Below are 16,403 nucleotides of genomic sequence, written 5' to 3'. Positions count from 1 at the left end.
TAACTGTTATAAACGATCAAAATGAATTTATCTCATAGAATAACTGTTATAAACGATCAAAATGAATTTATCTCATTGATAACTGTTATAAGCGAACGAAATGAATTTCTCTCAACGATAACATTTACCAACAAAAGAAAAATGCTCGGTTACTTATAATCCTTATTTCTAACCAATACGATTTTAGTCGATGAAATACTTGTTATTCTATGACTTTCTTTCTTTCTGCTTATAACAGTTATGGTCCCTGGTTTTGGTACTTCCTAACATGAATTTGTATTATGTGCATGAATCGAAAACCAACTTTTGGGACAGCTTAACCCTTCACTGCATGATTTTCTTAATTGTGATAAAAAAATTAAAAGAAGGTCAGTTTCTGTGTTTTATTTAAGGGAAAAATATTATAAAAAATTAAAACAACATTTTATCAAATGAGATAAAATGTGTAGAATAGTAAGAAAACACATTCTTAGTTTACTATATGTATACCAGATTTGTTAACTGTATCAGATATGATTAGGGTTGCCAGAAATGTTTTATCCAAATATAGAAGAAGTAGTGAAAACTGCAATTATGTGTATACGAGAGATAGGCTCAAAATATAAGAGTTCAAGTAAAAGAGGTACACAGTACATTTTAAACTTTTTTATTCAAACAAAGATTTTTGGAAATTCCTATAGGTACGTAAAGACCAAGTTCAAATATAGAAGACTCACATCAAACGTGGTAATATACAGGGTGTCTCAAAATTCGTGAAAATCCCGAAAGGGGGTGGTTCCTGAGACCATATCAAACGACATTTTCCTTTGCAAAAATGTTATCCGCGGCTTTGTTTAGGAGTTATTAACGAAAAACACGGACCAATCAGAGCGCGACCTAGACGCGAGTTGCGACAGTCGGCCAATAGACAGTTGGCGCGCCGGGCCGACTGTCGCAACTCGCGTCTAGGTCGCGCTCTGATTGGTCCGTGTTTTTCGTTAATAACTCCTAAACAAAGCCGCGGATAACATTTTTGCAAAGGAAAATGTCGCTTGATATGGTCTCAGGAACCACCTCCTTTCGGGATTTTCACGAATTTTGGGACACCCTGTAGAAGATCTGGCAACCCTAGATATGATACACTACGCAGCGAAGGGCTAATATTTAATTAGCAATATTAAAGGAACACATTCCGAAAGTAACTTTTGGGACAACCTAGTACAAAAGGCCTTGTGAATTCGATGCATTCATGATAAAAATTAGAAACACCTTTGCAGTTTATTTTGCATAAAAATTCACAGTCTATAACTTTTCCGTGACAATTTTTCATATCTTACTAACTGCGAAGGTTATTGCTGGAACAAGCTAAACAATCACATTTTCTTACACAGATGTACCGAGCGATATGCTGACGGATGGAGGTAAAAATCTACGCAGTCGAGAAAATTCTCCGGAATTTCATTTACGCTCGAGCGAAAAGCGACGGTCAATGCAACGAAACTTTTGACTCGCATGACGCAATTCACTTCTATACATACGACCTAGCGCGAAAATTCTGTCAAAAGTATCACGTGGCACAGGCCAGCAGAAAATGTTATCTTGCCCGACGACCGACGTTGCTTTAAAATTATCGGCGATGCTTTCATTCGATTAAAGAAGAGAATAGAGCTTTCCGCCCGAATAGTTGAATTATCAGTGGTTATTTAATTGAATGACATTTTCTTATGCTTCCCGGATATAAATGACTCTTCAATTTGCCAGACAATTTATCCGGTGAAAATGATCAGATCAATTTTATTCGAACAAATTGATTCGAGTTCCAGACGATTAATCAACGACTCGTTCGGCATGAAATAAAATTATTTCGCGAGATAAAATAGAAACGTTAAAGCAGTGTAAACAAAACTCTCGCACAGTATTTTCCATATAAAAATGATGATTTCCCAGCGAGAGATTTCCAAAATAAAAGAAATAAAAACAGCAGGAATTTCTCATTTTTCCACACATTATTTTCGCTAGAAAAACCTTTTCCACTGTTTTATTACCCCCGTCTGGGAAATATCGTAGGAAAAAGTGTCGGTCGTTTTTTTTCACGGAACGAATGTACCGGAAATAACAGATTTTATTTTGGAAACGTCACGTTTATTGACAGAAAAATATAATATAATAAAAAATATAACATAAAAATGACGTTTCCAAAATAAAATGCAATAAAACGGTGGAAACGAATTGGTATTTCCGGTACATTATTTACCAAACGCATAATCGATTTCACGTCGTGTAATATTGCCAAAATAAAAGTAATAACACAGCGGAAGCGATTTGTTATTTCCGGTACATTCATTCCGGAAGAAAAACGACTGACAATTTTTCCAACGATATTTCCCAGACGGGGGTAATAAAACAGTGGAGAAGGTTCGCCGTAACAAAGGATCCTTGCCTGGCCTTGCACGAAATAAAATTAGGCGGGTGCAGAACGGTAGAACACGTGGCCCGCAAAAACAATAACAAACAGAGAGCTCTGCCTACCGGTGGAAGACGAAATGGCCGGTATGTGTCGCAGGTTCAACCCCAAGCCTTGATCATCCTTCGAGCTCTCCTTGGAGGGAAAACGAGACGAGACCCTTCAGCGGTCAAAAGGGAAAGGGATCGAGGCGGTCGATCAACCCAGTTTAGCCAGTCACAAACGGAAAATGGAACGCAACCGGAAAAGAACTTTTAAAGAGAACGAATATTTCTCTGGTGATCTATTTTATTTTCTTGTTTAATTTGCTGTCGTCACTAGTTTATTGTTCGACCACGATCGAGAACGCACGTTCGTCGCGTGTTCCTGGAAGATAGACCAACAAACGACCATCCGCAGCCGCGTCGCTCGATCGACTGAGTCTCCGCTCCCCGTACGCTGAATCGTTTTATTCCAACCCCCCACCAACTCGCTCTCCCACCCCCATCCCCGTCGCGATAAATAGGGCTGCTATCTACAGGAGCCTCAATAACTCATGGCACGAGCAACCCCGAATCTTCCCTGGCCCCTGATCCGAGCTGTTTTCAATCAACAATTATTTTATTGTTCACACTGGAAGTACCAGCCCCTTGCAAAAATTATCAGGCGACCAATCGAATATCTCAATTGATAAATTAACCTTTCAAAAATTGTTCAACGTTCAGACTGTTTACGTTGCCTTTATTTTTATTCGATAGTTCGCTCAAAATTCAACTTTTCGACGGGCGAATAAAATTAAGATCAATTTCATAGGAAATCGAAAAAAAATGTTTGGGTCGAAAGAGCTGGGTAGAATTTATAAAATTATGGCCGCAGGTTATGGAACAGTCTGTAGAAGTCGACACCTCTGAATTTGTCAACACTGCCCGCTCGAAGGGATAGGGTGTCTTACAGCCCTTGAGTAGGGAAGCTCTTCTCCTCAGAAATGTACCGACACACAGGGGTCGATTTTCCCCGGACAAAAATAGGTGAAAATTTCCGTAAACTTGCCACGTTCTCGCCGCGGGTATTAAACGCATTCCAAAAATACATCTCAAGTCGAAGCGATCTGCATCTTCCGAAAATACGAATACGCAACTCTTTACCCCGGCGAGGTCTATTTATTTAGCGAAATATATCCACCACATTATTGCTGCATAATGCGCTCAAGCGGGAAATTTAGTCGCCATTGTGTCAAACTGGCTCCGTAAAAATGGCGCCGGGAGGCTCGAGCCCGCGTCAACAAATAAATTAGTGCGGGTACAGATATATTCTCAGTTGAACGATTTAGTTGCAAATGCACAGATCACAGGCTCTGCATTCTTCATGAATGAGATGTTGACGAACATTTTTTAATAAAATTCTCCAGAAAATCATAGCCATCGAACACAGGTTCAATTATTATAGATGTACAGAAAATCATACTGCGAGGGGTTAAAGGAACGATTTCACCTGATCCTTATTTATAGATATACATATATCCATAATTATTCTGGATGGAAAATCATGGAGCAAGGGGTTAAAAATGATCTTTAAACGATCTGCATTTATATATCCATAATGGAAACTCATGGAGCAACGGGTTGAAAATGATCTTTAAACGATCTGCATTTATATATCCATAATGGAAAATCATGGAGCAAGGGGTTAAAAATGATCTTTAAACGATCTGCATTTATATATCCATAATGGACAATCATGGAGCAAGGGGTTAAAAATGATCTTTAAACGATCTGCATTTATATATCCATAATGGAAAATCATGGAGCAACGGGTTGAAAATGATCTTTAAACGATCTGCATTTATATATCCATAATGGAAAATCATGAAGCAAGGGGTTAAAAATGATCTTTAAACGATCTGCATTTATATATCCATAATGGAAAATCATGGAGCAAGGGGTTGAAAACAATCTTTAAACGATCTGCATTTATATATCCATAATGGAAAATCATGAAGCAAGGGGTTAAAAATGATCTTTAAACGATCTGCATTTATATATCCATAATGGAAAATCATGGAGCAAGGGGTTGAAAACAATCTTTAAACGATCTGCATTTACATATCCATGATGGACAATCATGGAGCAAGGGGTTGAAAATGATCTTTAAACGATCTGCATTTATATATCCATAATGGAAAATCATGGAGCAAGGGGTTGAAAACAATCTCTAAACGATCTGCATTTATATATCCATAATGGAAAATCATGGAGCAAAGGGGTAAATGATCTGCAGTTATATATCCATAATTATTCTGGACGCATGGAAAATGATGGAGCAAGGGGATGAAGGAAGATATCAGCTTACAGCTTCGGGTGTGAATAATCTTGGGAGCGGGGGGCTGATGTCGCGGGGGCGAAATTGGCGACGCAGTATTGCGGCGCGGGATGCACACGCAACTGCAGACGATGCAAGCAAATTCCAGGGCAGCGAACAGCAAGCTGGCTGTCTAACTCTTCGCTAATTCCACGCGATAATGACAGACGGGGGCGTCTTCGTTTCTATACGTAACGCGGCTAATCCGTCGACGTACCTACTCGCGAGGCTAAGTAGCGGAACAGACCTGACTCGGCGGAACTTCCGGGACCATTACGACCGAAGCGTATTCGCAAGCTTCTACCCCCAGTATTAAGACCACTCCGAGTCTCCTTTTTCCGCGTTTTCACCCTAATTGAAGGGCCCGACCTTTTAAACCAACCATCAACCTTGCCGGAGAATTCTGAACAATTTATCACCAGACTTCGCATATTATCCAGTCGCGGCAAAAATGTTTGCAACTTACTCATCGCTAGACTGCGGATTTTATGCATTTATGACGAAAATGGACACGTACGAGCAGTAGACATGTTAAAAATATTTATGGACATCAATGTATTCGTTTCAGTTTAATAGAATAATTAAAAGAAGAATACAAGTTTTATTCGGCTCCTGTGTCCTGCAATCAATGCGAACATTTTTTATTTTGCACAAAGATCCGCAGTCTACTCATCACACAGACAGAAACAAATTCTTTTTTGGTTTCTTTATGCAAAATTGTTTGCTTTAACGTAAGATTGATCCTATTTTACCACGTTTTTATTAGCTCGCTTTCCTGTTTGTTTGTTTGTTCGGTACAAATTTTGCAATTGATTTGAAACTAACTTCCCGATGAGCTAGAGACTTGAAATTTCAAACATAGCTCAGAACTGGATGACAATGCAATATTTTAAAAAAAAATGTTTAAGAAAGCCTATTTGCAATAACAACAGAGTAGTCCTAATTCCGGTGATTGCGAGAGAATATTTGTGATTTCGATCGATAATCGAACGGCGAACGAGCGACTGGGGATTCGTTCCTGATGAAATTCCGATGAAGTCAGAACCCTTGGAACCGTTGGAAAACATACGTGATCACTGGTATCGATTGATGCGTACGTCATTAAGACGTCGCCGTTTGTCACGCGGCGCAAGGTAAACTTCGTGTAATCACCGCGCGTCGGCCATTGCGGAACGAGCGAATTAGTATAATGAATTTCCGCGAGGAAACCGAAATTTTATACCGGCGAATATCTCTGCCCACATTCGTTCTTTTCTCTTCGCTTTCCTTCTGCCGTAATAAAATTGGAGTCCGTTCCATTTTTATATTCTGAATTCGAATAATTCTAATTGCGTATAATTCAACCGGTGCATCGTGCGGTGTGGAAAGAACTGCGACTTTATTTTTATCTCCTTCTATTTCATTAACGAAATGAACATTGGAACACGTGAGCGTAAACAGCTAAAATTTCCCATTGAAAAATATCTTCGCTAAAATGTTCCGTTCGTAAAATTGAGGCCCGATCCATTTTTATACGTTTCGAAATTTAAATAATTATAATTACGTTCGGGTAGCTAATGCTGCATCGAGCAGCGCAAAAGGAATGCTGCGACTGTCGGGCGGTAAAAACGGTAGAATATTCGCAAGCGACGTGCTCGCGGATCAGGAAAGGGTAACGGAAGACAGGGCCAATAAAACCGTTCTGTCCGTGTCGAGTTTAAAAACTGGAAGGGAATATACGTGGGTGGAATCGCGTAAAATGTTGCGAGCCCGGTAGAATTATATTCTCGAGGCAACGAATCGTTCGTACGGTACATTATTAAATAAAGTATTAATGAAAGCGCTGGGAAGAAATGCCCGGGGTTCATTAAGCTCGTATTTTCTCCTACGCGTCCATTATTTCGATGATGATAATTACACCGCGGAGCCGTGCGCGTTCATAACACGTAAAAATGTTTCAAAAATAGCTGAATGCAAGATACACGAGAGTTTACCGCAATTTCACTCCGCATTCGATGCACCGGTTGCTAATTTCGATGCTCTTTCCTTAATGTCCTCTTATAACAAAAATATTATGGAAGAATGTTTAATAAATATCTGCAAACAGATTTCTCATTTGTTTCATTACGTCCCCGTAGAAAATTCTCAAAGTTAGACTTGTTGTTACGTGCTTTAGAGCCGCTTCTGCTAATGAGAACTCGCCCGAAATTGATCCTCGGGAGCGATGCGCGCGTTTCCCGTGATGCGTCGCGGCCCACAAAGCCTGGTATCCTATGGAAATCGCGGCCGGAGCCGAGAGGTGCGTGCACATAATGCAGAATGCACCGAGCACCGGAGCCGCGCCGCTCGAAACAAGAGGACCGCGGACAGCTCGTTAAAACTTTGATATCGACGCGCGTATCCTCGCGAACAACGCCGTTCCAGCCGGAAGCTGCGAGGATTTTCGCCACCAAAAATTACCCCTTTACTCCGCAAAACGCGTCCCCAAATAACTCGCCTGCAATTCCATTTAAAACAATAGAAATCGATCTCGCAGCCGCGCCCGCGGCTATCTCCTCCCCCGAACGCGCGAAATCGCTTCCCAGGGCCGCAGAAATTGGCCATTCTCGCACAAATTACCGTAAGTCGGTCCAATAGTTCCTCAAACTATGATTAACCTTCGGTTAATTATTTAATTTCCGAAGAATTTAAAAATTAATACAGGGGGGGTGGCCTTATTTCTATTATTTTAATATAAAAGTTTATCTTACACGATGTATAATGTGGATCGAACGTGAATTTATTTAGAAGAGGGGAAGGATTTAATGCATATTAAACTATCATAATTTTTAAGCTATTTACAAAATTCTTGCACGCGTGCACCTGTCAAGGTTCGAAGAACATTTTCGGGTAATTTTCGATCGACGTGCACGATCGCCTTTGAGACGTCGTAGCTTCCATAATTTTATCGTGAAAAGTCTGGCACACACACCAAATCGAGAACGTTCGGAGAAAATAGTCCGGCAAAAAATCAATCCAATTTTTACCGTGGATTTTTGATCGACGCCCACGCTCGGCTTCGAAACGTCGTAGCGCCCATAATTTTCGAGATATCATGAAAATTCGTGCACACCCCGATTCCAGAGGGTTCAAAGAGTATTACCGGCTAAATCTATTTTCGATCGTGGAAAAAGCAAACGGCCCGTCGGAAGCAATAAAGAGCGCAAGATTATCGATCGACGTCCAACGCTTGACTGGAACGCGTCACAGTTCCCATAATTTCGCGAGAGGTACCTCGAAAACTTTTCCACCCACGTATGTTTCGAAAGGATTACGTGAAGTGACCAGATGAAAACCAAATCCATTTTTTTCCGGGAAAAAAATCCAACAGCGGCGGGAAACAATTGGAGAACGACCACGAATTTCTAGAATCAAACCGCGGACACCTATGCGACCATAGAATTCTATTAAACCGAGCTGGAACCGTTGGAACAAGCGTTTCATTGGCTGGCGAATGGAACAAAGGATTCTCGGGGCTGTTCGTTGCCAAAATTTCGCGCTCGCAGTGAATGCATAGAGCCCGCAGTTTACGCGTTTCGAGCGACCGTCGACATTTCCTGCCGGTCCAATAAGAAGGGAGCGAGAGAGCGGACGAGAGAGAGAGAGAAAAAAGGGAGGGGAATCTAATATTGACGTTACACGTTCCCTATTCGCCCGGGCGGATCCTTTTACCTCCCTACCGTCGCCGTTTCGCCGCTGATAAACGAAATTCCTCTCGACATCTCGCTTTTCTTCAACGGCAACGCGTTTCCCTTCGTCGATTTCCATCTTTACTTCCTTCTGTACGGCGAGGGATAGTCCGTGAGGACGCTACCAGTTGACAAAATGGCCCCCGGACCTCCTAAAATGCCCCCCTTGTTCGCCAGCCAGCCATTTCCGCCGAAAAACCCAGCTGGCTCCAGTCGGTTCGTGTAAAACCCACCATCATTCACGCCTGACACCTGCAGCAAGCCGTTCCCGGGCCCGAGCTGCTTGCCACGATCAGGCCCGCGTTCCCCTTGGGCCCCGCTAAGATTCCCCAGAGTCTCCTTCAACTGCACAATACGGTCCCGAATGAACGACTGTGGCGAAAACTGCAAATTCTGCGACAGTGGGGTCAGAAACCAGGAGAGCAGGTTCGGCTTCAATGTGCTCGATCCGGTGGCCTGCAAATCGAGCCATTTTCTAAAATCTATCTCTTGCAAATTAGATCTACCAATGTGCCCCCACAATGATCATTAGCAGATCAAAGACCGACTCGAAAGTATAACCATATTCCAAGAATTCTGTGTAAGGATTTCTAGTGATAAAAATTCAACACTCACATTCTCGGTGACGGTCGCGACGATGGCAGGGAGGGCCGAAGTATCCTGATCGCCATTTTCCTCGCTCGAGTGGATTCCTTCGTCGATTACGTCGTCGGACTGATCCACAGGTTTCGAGGATGTCCCGACAGCCTGGAAATTCGAATAAAAGATTCATGAACTGCGCACCACCGTTTTCAGAATCAATGAGGCTGAACGGAACATTACCGTCAGGACGAGCAAGAAAATCAACATGGACGGCATCGCGACGATCCTCTTGGAAACAGTTGTTCGTTGCTGGCTCGAGGGAACGCGTCTCCAAAAGCTCCACGGAGTTTCCGCGGCACGTGAACGCAGCGCTCGATATATACCGCTTCCTGGCGTGCTCTTTATCGTATAGGGGTGCCCACATGTCTCGCAGATACCGACGGAATTACCAAATTCAACGATCATCCGCCTGGGTAACACTGAGAGTCTTGGAAACCTGTGAGCAACGCTTTCGTTTCACTTTTCAGCCATCACAATGAGTAGGTATCATTTGGAACCGCAGGAAACATTTAAAACAATTTCTATTTCGCTTCAGTTTGTCGCGATGAAAATGTTTGCAGAAAGATCTGCCACATTTATCTGATAGTTGATTCTGATTCGAGAGGCTGGAGTTTTCCACTGCTCTGCATAATGCAATCACGTTCGATTAGCTGCAGCACACTCTCAAGACAGCTATTCAAATATAAATGATTATGCAGCACGGCGGCGTCGGCAGACCAACAGTAGTCAATATTGCTTCAACACTTCGAGTGCCACGTCTGCCACAAGTGGGAGACGGTATTCGTCGAAATATGTAAATGAATCGTGGCGTTATTGTGTCGAGCGAATTTGATTAGGAGCTGCGACATGCAATTCAGAGCGTACTTTCAGTTTTACAGTTTAACTGTTTACGTAAATTACTTTTAACTTAATCGAGGCTGTCGAGCTGGCACTCGAAGTGTCGGAACGTGCGGAAACATGTTACCCGTTTTTAAAATTAATTTCCTGCAGAAAAGAATCGACAGGTCAAACGCCGTAACGAGTCTGCATTTTGCAGACCTGTTCTCATTGGCCAGGCTTAATTGAATTTCACGGGGCACGTTAGAAAACGTATATTAGTATCGAACAACGTGTTCATTTCGACGAGGCAGATTTAAAGGATCCTTTATATCGGCCGGAATAATTCAGCGACGCTGTGTAGCCGGACGTTTTTCCGGACGTTTTTCCGGCCCGGGAAACGTGTCATCAGTGCTCTTCGGGCGAAACAAACGCGTTGACTTTGAACGGACCTAGAACAAACAGGCGAGGCGTTAATTTGATTCATTCCAAAGCGCGATTCATTCTAAAGCTGTAAACCGTATTAAGACGAACGAAACGATTTCTGCCGAGAACCGGTCCGCCTTTTTCCCTTGATTGTGTCCAACCGAGTTCCATAACTGAATCGCCTTGAGGATGCAGTCCCACCTACCTTTTCCTCTCTCCGTTGAGTCGTTACCGGTGGCCTTGGACAAGGTCGCAGGTCTTTCGAGAACGAAAGTCCCAATCGCGTGCCTCCTCTGGACCGCCATCTTATTTTTCCCTTTTCAAATTCCACTCCGCCTCACCAATCTCCCTCCGCGATCATCCGGGGACTGGATCCTCGGGATCCTTGAAATAAAATTTGCCTAAATATTTAGATGAACAACCCGAAGGTGGATTATACAGAGATAAGACGTCTTACGTATCAGCAAAAGGTGGTTACTTGATCGGCGAACCGGTCGTTCGGTTCCGATGAAGGAGCTCCGCCGTAAACGGAGTCGGACATCCGCAAAACTGGCTGCATAGCGGGAAACGATCGTCCGGGTTCAGGGACACGGTCGGCATACCGATCGTCGGCTTGATTTAAGTGTCACGAGAGCTCGGATCGGTTAGCTGCGTCTTCGTCGGCCTGCGATTAGCACTCCTGCACGGTTCGCGTACGCGACCGCATCGAATATAGGCGTTGCGGCGCCGAGGACGAGTCTGGAACCGTTACGACCCGACTTTTCTGTCCAGTCCCGTGCGAACGCTCGCCCGAGATCTCGCGGATCGAGACATTCGAGACACGTTCAAGGAAAACCCGAGGAATCCGAGGGTTTCGCGTGTTTTCGACCGGTCCCCGCCGGCCAGTTGCCGATCAGAGATCGAACCGACCGCTCCTGACGCCGAGTCGAGGACGAAGCCAGCTCGGGAACGACTCCGGACCCTGATGGGACTGACCATTAGCCGAATCGAACGTCGATTTGCCGTCTATCTCGGATTTTGAGTCGGAGAAAGGATTTACCGAGTCGTGTCCAGTTGATCTCGAGAGCAACAGGCTTTTGGTGGTTAGTGAGTACGAGGGACGTCGTCATGAACGCTGTTCGTGGCTTCTTCGTGGTCCTCCTGGCCCATCAGGTGAGCCCAGCCTTGCCGAATCTCCTGGTGTTCGTTGATCTTCGAGAATTTTCGACTGCAGATCTTCGTTTAGAATAAAACTGTTAATTTTCTCATAAATGCGAATGATCCGTAGTCTAACGACGATGTGTTCTCTCGAACTTCTCAGTAGAAATTGCTAGCGTTCGGATCAGGTTGGCTGAAACTTCTAATTTTCGTCAGGTTAACGCGAGAAATTCGCAGAATTTTGTTAACGATCTAATATCGCAGCTTCGAGTGAATTGTGTTCTATTTTTGATGCCCGACGTTCCCGCAGGCTATGGGCGGCGCAGTCAGGAGTCCGCCAGCTTTTTCGAAGCCCGTGTACTCGAATGCCTACCTGCCCGCGGCCATGCAGGTAAGCCACGCTTAATTAAATGAGCCTTAATCACGCACCAGCCCTCGGCCGGGCCGGGACAGGCTGGTCGCGGAGATTTATGGCGCTTCACGCGCGCGAACAATTCCGACGAGTATTATATTATCGTTCTCCCGAGAAGCAACTCTATTAACCTTTTGCTGTGTATAACATGGCAAAAAACACGAGCGTTCATGGTGGATGCTTTTAATTAACGATTAAATGACGCAGGTGATATTTCACGCGGTGGATCAACTGAAGCAGGTTCAATCGGACGACAGGCGAGAAGCGATCAGCGGCACCACGCCGATCAGCCTTCCCGAATCGAGCGAGGAGGTGTCTTCAACTACTGTGGGGGCAACGACTGGACAGGCTGGCGCGGATAAGGAGGAAGATAAAACCTCGGAGGCTGTGGAGGAAACGACGAATGGCGTGGAAAATACAACCAAGGTACTGGAAGCTAGCTTCAGCGATCAGAAACCAGAAGCTAGCGCAGGCTACCAAGAGCTGCCACCACCAAATGTTATCCTGAGCCATCTGGGGCTCCCAGAGGTCATCTTAAATCATCCGGCGCTTCCAGAAGCTAGCCTAAGCGACGAGCAGCCGTTGGAGACCAGCTCGAGCCATCAGGAGCCTACGGAAGCAAGTTCAAGCCCTCAAGAGCCCCCGGAGTCAATCTTAGAGCCATCAGAAGTGAACGAAGAAACACCAGAAGCGAACTACGCCACGCCAGAGACTAATTACGAGGCGCCGGAACTGGAGCACTCTGTGCAGGAGACGAACGAGGAGCTTCCCGAGGCAGATCACGAGCTCGACTCCTCCTCGATCGTTCCGGAAGCTAGCACAGGATCGATAGACGACTCCTCGAGTTCGGGATCTATCGGGGCCGAGCAGAAGAAGAAAGAGCCGACGATCGACAGCGTGGTGCAGGAAGTGTACGGGCTCGTGAGGCCCACGGCTTCGGGACTTGCGGATGAGATTATTGCGGAGTCGAAGAGCGCTATGGGTGTCTCCGTGGAGAAGATGGAGACCCTGGAAGACGAGGAGGACGAGAACAGGTCAGTAGAATTCGGAAACAATAAATATAAAGTGTGCACTAGATAGAGTAGATAAAGGTGAAGTTTGTTTCTCGATCGGAATTGAAGTATAAGAATTTATGATTTCGGGGCGCCAGGTTCGATAAATTATAAAAATACAGCAAATGTGCAATTATTTAAACATGTATCTTGACGTTGCGATCCCTATGTGGATCATTTTCACAAAGAACAAAGGAAAAAAACATTTTACACAAAAATTATGAGTTACGCAAATACAATCTTTCATCCATGGTGGCATTCAGCTACATATCTGCCACCATGGATGAAAAATTGTATTTGCGTAACTCATAATTTTTGTGTAAAATGTTTTTTTCCTTTTCTTGGCGCAGCAAACGGAATAAATGTTCTTTGTGAAAATGATCCACATAGGGATCGAAACGTCAAGATACATGTTTAAATAATTGCACATTTGCTGTATTTTTATAATTTATCGAACCTGGCGCCCCGAAATCATAAATTCTTATAGAGCAGATAGGTCGGACAAGGTATTGGGTTGGCAGATATGTTCGTTCGGTTTTTTACACTGGAATAAATCACAAAAACCGAACGAACTTATTTGCCAACCCAATAATTAGGAGAAGCACTGAACGTGTAGAATGCCTAGCGCAATTGAATAGCATATCTCGGTCGGAGAGGCTGAAATGAAGTCTGAGGGCAACTTAAATCCGAGGTTTCTTTGTAGATTCACGCGGCTAGGTGAGAGGGTGACACAAGTGCCGAGGCCGAGCCTAACCAGCTACTTAAGACGCGCGAAAGTGCCGCCGAGCGCGACTCTTCAGCAACTGGCGAATCTCTACGACTCCCTGAGCAAGGACGCCAGGAAACAAGGGTTCGGCAAGTACACTGGCTACTCGGACGAGGTGTTGAACACCCTGGAGACGTCCGCGGAGGGCGGCGTCGCGCCGCAACTGAGGAAGATCTTGGACAAAATCTTGGACGGGAAAGAGCTCACGAGAGAGGACGCGAAAACTAGGACCAGGCAGGCTGTCAATGACCTGGACGATCCTTCCAGCCTTCTCAGCAGGGATCTGAGGCCTCTGTTACCTTTAAGATACTCGCCCTGATCGATCAGCGTCCTTGATCCTGCTCGGGATCTCTTTCAGTTCTCATCGATCGACGACTTTCTTTAATTTCGGATGAGACATTGTGATCGACGGGTTGAAATGTCAGACAGCATGTATAATTAGCGCCTAATAAAATGATTCATGCGATCAGCCGGTAGACTCATTTAACCGCAACGATCCTCGCAACTCGGATCGATTACGAATACAACGAGGTTGACTCACGAGTCGCGAACGTTTGAACGTACAATGGAAGATCGTTTATCCGTGTCAATTATGGTGGTACAGGATGGATATTGCGAGTAGATTTCGAATGTCGGGCTCTCGGTCGAAAATTCCGCGAATTTCAGCGATCTACCTTGACCCAACGAGCGATCGCAGGCGATATTGTTTATTGCTGGGACGATATGGATGGACACTGGCCATCGAGCTGCCGTTTACGTGCCTCGAATAGCGATATATCGTTAAGCAATTCTGTGTCAATGGTTTCGTGTGGGGGGCAAAGGCGTAGACGAAAAACAATGGGGATGGCACGAGTCGTCGAACCGAAGGCCTCGCGGTATTACGCCGCTGAACACCGAGCTGGTATAAATGGATTTTGAAATCAATGGGTCCTTCAGTCGTTCGTTTCTGCCACCATCGGAAGGAATAATCGAGCGGGTGACATGGGCACGCGTTTTCTGGCGTTCTGGCTTCTCTGCGTAAGTGCCATCATCGTCCTCAATTAATTCGTCTTTGTAATCGCGATGCTTTATTCAAACTTGTCCGGAAATTCAGCGGACGATCAGATAGTTTTTGTACAATTTGTAGAGGCGCTCTCATAGCGAATTGTTCAGTGAATCTCTTTAGTTTAACGTGCAATCTTCCCCCTTTAATTTCAGGCCTCGATCATTCCAAAATACATCGAAAACGCATATTAAATTCTTAATGAACGACTTTTAAATTTTTTCTGTCGAAGCACCTCACCGATGCTCGACTCTCTCCGTATAGCATAAAGTCCGTTGTTCTTCGGAGACTCTCGTACAAACACTTCGTCGATAGTATTAATATTCGGAGCACGTCGGACTTCATCGATCACGCGCGCGATTTAATTTAGTTAGATTTAATGTGCAGCTTGATTGACGCGCTGACAAATAGTGGACGATTAATCGAGGATATCTGGAACACCTATCCGGGGGTGAGTTCTCCGGGGAGAATTCCAGCAGTCGGACGATAAGTTGGTCCCCGGGCAGTGCATTTCAAGTAATTAAATCGATGGCAGACAAAGGAAACAGAAGAGCGACGTTTCCTTCAAAGAGTGCTGCCTTTTGTCGATCCCACTTCTATCCCTGCCTAAAAATTCCGAGTGTAAAAATGTGTATCACTTATGGACCGATTACGCAAATGGAAATATTAATGGAGACGTTTTATCCATTAAATTCCCAAAAATCGAGAACCGTGAGCAGCCACCGAAGAACTATATAATTAATCTATTAAAGTCGATTCCCGGGAGGTGAAGGGTCGAACGCGACCCAATTTCGCGCGGGAATGACGAGCGGGAGCCCTTCAGCTCCGCCATTGTCCCGAAATGAAGCCTGACGATGCCAATTTCAATAACGAACGTAAATCCGCGTGTTTCAGCAGCTCCTCGCGGGAACCGCGCGATCGAAGCCGCAGATAACAAAGCTGTTTCCGGTCCAGGAGCCCGTGGAGTACCCTCAGCGTCCCAGTAACGAGACGAAGCCGTTGGATCGGCTCCTGGGGAAATTGCGAGCAACCTACGACTTCGTTTTCCGAAAACCGGAAAACGCAAGCAACGTAGAGAAAATTCGATTGAAGGAAGCATCGGATCCGGACGTCGACGCCTTGAAGACGATCTGGTCGAATCGAATGCCTGAAGAGAACTCGGTGAAGAAGATCGAAGTCCCCGAGAAGCCTCGACACGAGCACGTCTTTCGTTTAATGAACGACGACTGGGCGAATGATATTCAACCCCTGGACCAACTGGAACCTTTAGGTCCGCTGGAATTCGAAGATGAAGAAGGGGACAAGAAGACCGAGGTGGAATTCATCACCCCGAAACCCAGTCTACAGTTCCCCGTCACCATAAGCAGACACCTCGTCGATTGGCTCGGATCGCTCCTCGGAATCACTTATGGCGTCTATTCCAAGCTCGCCAGAGCTATTTATACTAATACCACGGCGTCGAATAATTGATTGTAATTAACTCGTGCAGGAGCACGAGAAATTTTGTACTTGAAATATACCGCAGTCTACCTTGACGACCAGCACTCGATCTTACAACCTGCACACTCTGATTGATACTCTTCTGTTGAATTTTTCCTTTAACTTGACATCTCACACGACAGA

General features: G+C 44.8%; 4 protein-coding genes across 5 annotated transcripts in view; 2 read left to right on the top strand and 2 right to left on the bottom strand.

The window, feature by feature from the left end:
- The window catches only part of LOC143215898 (uncharacterized), a 92,454-nt gene extending 89,804 nt beyond the window's left edge, over positions 1-2,650 (bottom strand). Inside the window, exon 1 of the mRNA XM_076438504.1 lies at positions 2,509-2,650. The gene's annotated coding sequence lies outside the window, so the exon portion shown is untranslated. The remainder of the gene's footprint in view (positions 1-2,508) is intronic.
- Positions 2,651-2,692: 42 nt separating this feature from the next.
- On the bottom strand, positions 2,693-11,144 carry LOC143215905 (uncharacterized). Its single transcript, XM_076438512.1, has 5 exons — positions 10,829-11,144; positions 10,577-10,755; positions 9,310-10,397; positions 9,103-9,234; positions 2,693-8,943 (listed from the first exon to the last, which is right to left on the bottom strand). The coding sequence occupies exons 3-5, from the start codon at positions 9,532-9,534 to the stop codon at positions 8,569-8,571; spliced, it is 732 nt and encodes a 243-aa protein (XP_076294627.1). The 5' UTR covers positions 9,535-10,397; positions 10,577-10,755; positions 10,829-11,144; the 3' UTR covers positions 2,693-8,568.
- Impe3 (Ecdysone-inducible gene E3) lies at positions 10,949-14,204 on the top strand. The gene is made up of 4 exons (XM_076438510.1): positions 10,949-11,523; positions 11,819-11,899; positions 12,128-12,954; positions 13,676-14,204. The coding sequence occupies exons 1-4, from the start codon at positions 11,479-11,481 to the stop codon at positions 14,055-14,057; spliced, it is 1,335 nt and encodes a 444-aa protein (XP_076294625.1). The 5' UTR covers positions 10,949-11,478; the 3' UTR covers positions 14,058-14,204.
- Positions 14,205-14,345: 141 nt separating this feature from the next.
- On the top strand, positions 14,346-16,315 carry LOC143215906 (uncharacterized). 2 transcript variants are annotated; one of them, XM_076438514.1, is made up of 2 exons: positions 14,346-14,755; positions 15,678-16,315. In XM_076438514.1, exons 1-2 carry the CDS (start codon positions 14,720-14,722, stop codon positions 16,248-16,250), a joined length of 609 nt encoding a protein of 202 aa, XP_076294629.1. In that variant the 5' UTR covers positions 14,346-14,719; the 3' UTR covers positions 16,251-16,315. The 2 variants fall into 2 exon arrangements, with proteins under 2 accessions (XP_076294629.1, XP_076294628.1); XM_076438513.1 differs by having other exon boundaries at positions 15,675-16,315.
- The last annotated feature ends 88 nt before the right edge of the window (positions 16,316-16,403 follow it).

Source organism: Lasioglossum baleicum, chromosome 14 (assembly GCF_051020765.1).
Source record: "Lasioglossum baleicum chromosome 14, iyLasBale1, whole genome shotgun sequence".
Lineage (NCBI taxonomy): Eukaryota > Metazoa > Arthropoda > Insecta > Hymenoptera > Halictidae > Lasioglossum > Lasioglossum baleicum.
The sequence above is the reverse complement of the archived record's forward strand: the minus strand, read 5'-3'. Positions and strand labels throughout refer to the sequence as shown.